This window comes from Leucoraja erinacea, unplaced genomic scaffold, assembly GCF_028641065.1.
Source record: "Leucoraja erinacea ecotype New England unplaced genomic scaffold, Leri_hhj_1 Leri_143S, whole genome shotgun sequence".
NCBI classification, from domain to species: Eukaryota; Metazoa; Chordata; class Chondrichthyes; order Rajiformes; family Rajidae; genus Leucoraja; species Leucoraja erinaceus.
The window spans coordinates 262,501-269,250 of record NW_026575715.1 but is presented as its reverse complement, the minus strand read 5'-3'; the positions used below and the strand labels follow the sequence as shown (position 1 = coordinate 269,250).

Genomic DNA, 6,750 nt, shown 5'->3' with positions numbered 1-6,750 from the left:
CAAGGAAGGCACCTTTCTGACATTTCAGGAGTTGCAACAGGCTTATGGACTTCGAGGAAATGATTATTTCAGATATCTTCAACTTAGAGATTATGTAAAATCGAATTCTCGAAATTTTCGAACTAGAAACTCAGAAATTCTTGATGAATGTTGGAACAAACATCCTAATACAGAAAAATTAATATCTTATATATATAATATCTTATTAGACAGTGACATTCCTTCGACGGACTTAGACAATCATGGGAAAAAGAACTGAATCAAGTAATAACGAAAGACACTTGGGAAGAAAGTCTACAACACATACATCAGTGTTCACTAAACGCCAGACATTCTCTAATACAATTTAAAGTAATACATAGGTTACATTACTCAAAAACAAAATTACATAAAATTTTTCAACATATCTCACCTATATGTGATAAATGTCAACATTTAGAAGCTACGTTATCGCATATGTTTGTAAACTGTACAAAAATTAAAAAATTCTGGGTAAATATTTTTAGTATAATATCCAAAGTAACCAACACACAATTGGAACCAGATCCAAAATTAATAATACTCGGAATATTAGAATTAAATCAAACATTTAGAATAACACAAAGAAACTTTATTGATTATAGTTTAATAACAGGAAAAAAATTAATCCTAAAATTTTGGAAAGGCCCTACGGCCCCTACAATCAAAATGTGGATTATAGAAATGACGGAGACCTTAAACGTGGAAAGAATCAGATTTTCCCTGTTGGACAAACAGGAATTATTCGTTGGAACATGGTCTCCTTTTATTGATTACTTAAAGGGTCAGAATAGTTCAGCACAGGAACCTGACTAGCACTCGGGCTAAAGATTGGATGAAATACTACACTCTAAAATGAACGAACATATCTCGAACGATGTTTTTTAGTTTTAACAAATTTTTCCATTCTTCTTTAACTACCTCTTTTTCACCTTTTTTTTTTGTTTTTTCTTTTGTTTGTTTTCTTTTTTTTCTTCTTTCTTTTCCTCCTCTACTTCATCTATCTCTTTAGTTCTATCTAGTTTTTAAAAAAAATGAAGAAAAAGGTAAAAAGTATTGGAGACAATGTAATAATAACTGACAATATTATCAATTTAAAAATGTAAGACAGTAATGATGTAATAGATTATGTACCTATCTCCAATAAAAAATATTAAAAAAAAAAAAAAAAAAAAAGAAAAACCATGGGGCTGGGCTTACACGGACAAGACGGGCTGAAGGGCCTATTTCAATGCTCTACAGTTCTGAAACCAATGCAGGGTGTAAAGCCTAGCATGGACCTGTTGGGCCAAATGGCCTGTATCTCTATCACTCACCTCTGTGTTGCTTTTCATTTTGTCGTACAGGAAGGTGAACAAGTGTTACAGAGGCAGGTCGTGCCCCATCATCGTACACTGCAGGTAAGGCCCCGTTTAGTTTAGTCTAGTCTAGAGTGCGCAGCGGTAGAGTTGCTGCCTCACAGCGCCACAGACCCGGGTTCGATCCCGGCTACGGGTGCTGCTGTCTGTGCGGAGTTTGCACGTTCTCCCCGTGACCTGCGTGGGTTTTCTCCGAGATCTTCGGTTTCCTCCCACACTCCAAAGACGTGCGGGCTTGTAGGTTAATTGGCTTGGTGTAAATGCAAAAATTGTCCCTAGTGGGTGGGTGTGTGTGTAGGATGGTGTTAGTGTGCAGGGATCGCTGGTCGGCACGGACCCGGTGGGCCGAAGGGCCTGTTTCCGCGTTGTATCTCTAAACTAAACTAAACTAAATCAAGTACTAACCAGCTCCCACCTCAGCACTAACTAGGTTGTCCACTCCATAACTATCCAGCCCTAATGGACACTAACTAGGTACTTGTGAAATACTAACCAGACTTCATATATTTACAATATATATTAATGATCTGGATGAGGGAATTGAAGGCAATATCTCCAAGTTTGCGGATGACACTAAGCTGGGGGGCAGTGTTAACTGTGAGGAGGATGCTAGGAGACTGCAAGGTGACTTGGATAGGCTAGGTTAGTGGGTAAATGTTTGGCAGATGCAGTATAATGTGGATAAATATGAGGTTATCCATTTTGGTGGCAAAAACGGGAAAGCAGACTATTATCTAAATGGTGGCCGATTGGGAAAGGGGGAGATGCAGCGAGACCTGGGTGTCATGGTACACCAGTCATTGAAGGTAGGCATGCAGGTGCAGCAGGCAGTAAAGAAAGCAAATGGTATGTTGGCTTTCATAGCTAAAGGATTTGAGTATAGGAGCAGGGAGGTTCTACTGCAGTTGTACAGGGTCTTGGTGAGACCACACCTGGAGTATTGCGTACAGTTTTGGTCTCCAAATCTGAGCAAGGACATTATTGCCATAGAGGGAGTGCAGGGAAGGTTCACCAGACTGATTCCTGGGATGTCAGGACTGTCTTATGAAGAAAGACTGGATAGACTTGGTTTATACTCTCTAGAATTTAGGAGATTGAGAGGGGATCTTATAGAAACTTACAAAATTCTTAAGGGGTTGGACAGGCTAGATGCAGGAAGATTGTTCCGGATGTTGGGGAAGTCCAGGACAAGGGGTCACAGCTTAAGGATAAGGGGGAAATCCTTTAAAACCGAGATGAGAAGAACTTTTTTTCACACAGAGAGTGGTGAATCTCTGGAACTCTCTGCCGCAGAGGGTAGTTGAGGCCAGTTCATTGGCTATATTTAAGAGGGAGTCAGATGTGGCCCTTGTGGCTAAGGGGATCAGAGAGTATGGAGAGAAGGCAGGTACAGGATACTGAGTTGGATGATCAGCCATGATCATATTGAATGGCGTTGCAGGCTCGAAGGGCCGAATGGCCTACTCCTGCACCTAATTTCTATGTTTCTATGTTTCACCTGCTCACTAGGTAGACAAAAGTGCTGGAGAAACTCAGCGGGTGCAGCAGCATCTATGGAGCGAAGGAAATAGGCGACGTTTTTCGGGCCTGAACTCTTCTTCAGACTGAGTTTCTCCAGCACTTTTGTCTACCTTCGATTTTCCAGCATCTGCAGTTCCTTCCTATACTCACCTGCTCACTAACTAGGTCAAGTACTGACCAGCCCCCTGCTGAACACTAACCAAGTTTCCAGTACTAACCAGCTGCAATGTGTAGGAAGGAACTGCAGATGCTGGTTTATACTGAAGATAGACACAGAGTGCTGGAGTAACTCGGCGGGTGTGGCAGCTTCTCACCTGTGAACACCTGACATCCTACCTGTTGGCCGTGCGATTAACTGTGTTGTCGTTGTTCCACAGTGACGGGGCAGGAAGAACTGGCACCTACACGTTAATCGATATGGTCCTCAACAGAATGTCCAAAGGTAATGTTCGTGGGTGGGGTCTGTCAATGTGCTTAGAGATCAGGGGGGTATGGAGAGAAGGCAGGTACAGGATACACCTGGAGTATTGCGTACAGTTTCGGTCTCCTAATCTGAGGAAAGACATTCTTGCCGTAGAGGGAGTACAGAGAAGGTTCACCAGATGTCAGGACTTTCATATGAAGAAAGACTGGATAGACTCGGCTTGTACTTACTAGAATTTAGAAGATTGAGGGGGGGATCTTATAGAAACTTACAAAATTCTTAAGGGGTTGGACAGGCTAGATGCAGGAAGATTGTTCCCGATGTTGGGGAAGCCCAGAACAAGGGGTCACAGTTTAAGGATAAGGGGGAAATCTTTTAAGACCGAGATGAGAAAAACATTTTTCACACACAGAGTGGTGAATCTGTGGAATTCACGGCCACAGAAGGTAGTTGAGGCCAGTTAATTCCCGGAATGGTGGGACTGTCATATACTGAGAGAATGGAGCGACTGGGCTTGTACACTTGAGTTTAGAAGGATGAGAGGAGATCTCATTGAAACATATAAGATTGTTAAGGGTTTGGACACGCTAGAGGCAGGAAACATGTTCCCAATGTTGGGGGAGTCCAGAACCAGGGGCCACAGTTTAAGAATAAGGGGTAAGCCATTTAGAACGGAGACGACGAAACACTTTTTCACACAGAGAGTTGTGAGTCTGTGGAATTCTCTGCCTCAGAGGGCGGTGGAGGCCGGTTCTCTGGATACTTTCAAGAGAGAGCTAGATAGGTCTCTTCAAAATAGCGGAGTCAGGGGATATGGGGAGGAGGCAGGAACGGGGTACTGATTGGGGATGATCAGCCATGATCACATTGAATGGCGGTGCTGGCTTGAAGGGCCAAATGGCCTCCTCCTGCACCTATTGTCTATTGTCTATTTAATACATTTCCCTCCTCTGGGCTTCAGGTGTGAAGGAGATTGACATTGCTGCAACTCTGGAGTACATACGAGACCAAAGGCCTGGAATGGTGTGTACCAAGGTAGGTGAGAAGCTATCGGAGTGACCAGTTGGTCCAGAGTCATAGAGTGATCCAGTGTTGTAACAGGTGCCCTTCAGCCTAACTTGCCCACACTAGTCCCACCTGCCCGCGCGCTTGGTCCGTATCGCTCCAAACTTGTCGCAGCCTTGGCGGGTGGGCCTGCCCCATCGGTCCCCGTCTCTGTAGAGTTGGGTGGGACAGAAGGAGCCATCAAGTTCGACCCCCCCCCCCCCCCCCCCCCCCATTAAAGCAGCCTGGCTCCCGGACATGGGTAGAGTTGCTGCCTCACGGTGCCAGAGACCCGGGTTCCACCCTGACCACGGGCGCTGTCTGTACGGAGTTTGCACGCTCTCCCAAGATTCAAGATTCAAGATTCAATTTAATTGTCATTTGGACCCCTTGAGGTCCAAAACGAAATGCCGTTTCTGCAGCCATACATTACAAACAAATAGACCCAAGACACAACATAATTTACATTTTACATAAACATCCATCACATCGCTGTGATGGAAGGCCAAAAAACTTATCTCTCCACTGCACTCGCCCCCCCCATGTCAGAGTCAAAGTCAAAGCCCCCGGCTGGCGATGGCGATTGTCCCGCAGCCATTAAAGCCACGCCGGGTGGTGCGAGGTCGCACACCGGGTCTTGATGTTAGAGCCACCGGTGTGCGCTCGCAGAGTCTCGCGGCCATTCCAAGCCGCGCGGGGCGGTGATGTCAGGCCCCGCTCCAGGAGCTCTTCAACCCCGCAACTCGGGCGGGAGAAGTCGCCGTTGCGGGAGCTCTGAAAAGCGGTCTCCCTCCAGGGACCCGCGGGCTCCCGGTGCCGCCGTCTGCCAGACCCGCAGTTGCAGCCTCCGAATCTCCGGAGGTCGGGCCGCAGCAGCAGTAGCGCTCCACCACCGCTCCACCCGCTCCGGACTCGGCCAGCTCCGCGACGGTGAGGTGAGTCGTTGGCACCAGAGTCCCCGGTCTTCTCCTGTTGGAGGCCGCTCCTCGTTGCAGCCCCAACGACAACGGAAACCCGACAAGAAAAGGTCGGGTCTCCCGTGCAGGGAGAGATTTAAAGTTACCCCCACCCCCCCACACACACACCCCAACAAAAAATAACAAAAACTACATAGAAACATAGACAAAAAATAATAAAAACGCGGACGGGCTGCAGAGGCCGCTGCTGACCAGAGTCGCGCCGCCCACCCCGTGACCTGCGTGGGTTTTCTCCGGGTGCTCAGGTTTCCTCCACACACTCCAAAGTACAGGTTTGCAGGTTAATTGGCTTTGGTAAAAAAAAACTGAATTGTAAAACTCGTGTGTTTCAGGTTCAGTCCGTTTAGTTTATTGTCACGTGTGCCGAGGTACAGTGAGAAGCTTTTGTTACGTGCTATCCAGTCAGCAGAAAGGGTGGCCACGGTGGCATGGAGTTGCTGCCTCACAGCGCCAGAGACCCGGGCTCGACCCCGACTACGGGTGCTGTCTGTACGGAGTTCTCCCCGTGACCGCATAGGTTTTCTCCGAGATCTGATGAAAGACATTCTTGCCATAGAGGGAGTACAGAGAAGGTTCACCAGACTGATTCCTGGGATGGCAGGACTTTCATATGAAGAAAGACTGGATAGACTCGGCTTGTACTCGCTAGAATTTAGAAGATTGAGGGGGGGTCTTATAGAAACTTACAAAATTCTTAAGGGGTTGGACAGGCTAGATGCAGGAAGATTGTTCCCGATGTTGGGGAAGTCCAGAACTAGGGGTCACAGTTTAAAGATAAGAGGGAAGTCTTTTAGGACCGAGATGAGAAAATCATTTTTTACACCGAGAGTGGTGAATCTGTGAAATTCTCTGCCGCAGAAGGTAGTTGAGGCCACAGTTCATTGGCTATATTTAAGAGGTAGTTAGATGTGGCCCTTGTGGCTAAAGGGATCAGGGGGTATGGAGAGAAGGCAGGTACAGGATACTGAGTTGGATGATCAGCCATGATCATATTGAATGGCGGTGCAGGCTCGATGGGCCGAATGGCCTCTACTCCTGCACCTATTGTCTATGTTTCTATCTTCGGTTTCCTCCCACACTACAAAGAAGTACAGGTCTGTAGGTTAATTGGCGTGATGTAACTGTAACTTGTCCCTGATGGGTGTAGGATGATGTTAAAGTGCGGGCATCGCTGGTCGGTGCGGGCTCGGTGGTTCGAAGGGCCTGTTTCCGTGATGTATCTTTAAGCTAATCGTCCGATCAGCAGAGAAGGTTATTGGCTGCAACCTTCCCTCCATTGATGAACTGTACGCTGCAAGGGCCAGGAAGCGAGCGGGCAAGATCATCTCTGACCCCTCTCACCCTGGCCACAAACTCTTTGAATCACTTCCCTCTGGAAGGCGACTCCGGACTGTCAAAGCTGCTGCAG

The 6,750-nt window shown here is 46.8% G+C and overlaps 2 protein-coding genes across 3 annotated transcripts in view; one reads left to right on the top strand and one right to left on the bottom strand.

The window, feature by feature from the left end:
* Positions 1-71: 71 nt before the first annotated feature.
* LOC129715827 (dnaJ homolog subfamily B member 6-like) overlaps positions 72-6,750 on the bottom strand; it is a 69,710-nt gene continuing 63,031 nt past the window's right edge. Inside the window, exon 10 of one of the 2 annotated variants that reach the window (XM_055665698.1) lies at positions 72-1,036. In XM_055665698.1, the coding sequence (XP_055521673.1) occupies positions 936-1,036 (101 nt within the window). In that variant the 3' untranslated portion in view covers positions 72-935. The remainder of the gene's footprint in view (positions 1,037-6,750) is intronic. The other variant, XM_055665696.1, reaches the window with a different exon arrangement.
* LOC129715824 (receptor-type tyrosine-protein phosphatase-like N) overlaps positions 1,293-6,750 on the top strand; it is a 7,085-nt gene continuing 1,627 nt past the window's right edge. The window contains exons 1-4 of the mRNA XM_055665691.1: positions 1,293-1,300; positions 1,365-1,418; positions 3,275-3,339; positions 4,283-4,356. Of these exons, the coding sequence (XP_055521666.1) occupies positions 1,293-1,300; positions 1,365-1,418; positions 3,275-3,339; positions 4,283-4,356 (201 nt within the window). The remainder of the gene's footprint in view (positions 1,301-1,364; positions 1,419-3,274; positions 3,340-4,282; positions 4,357-6,750) is intronic.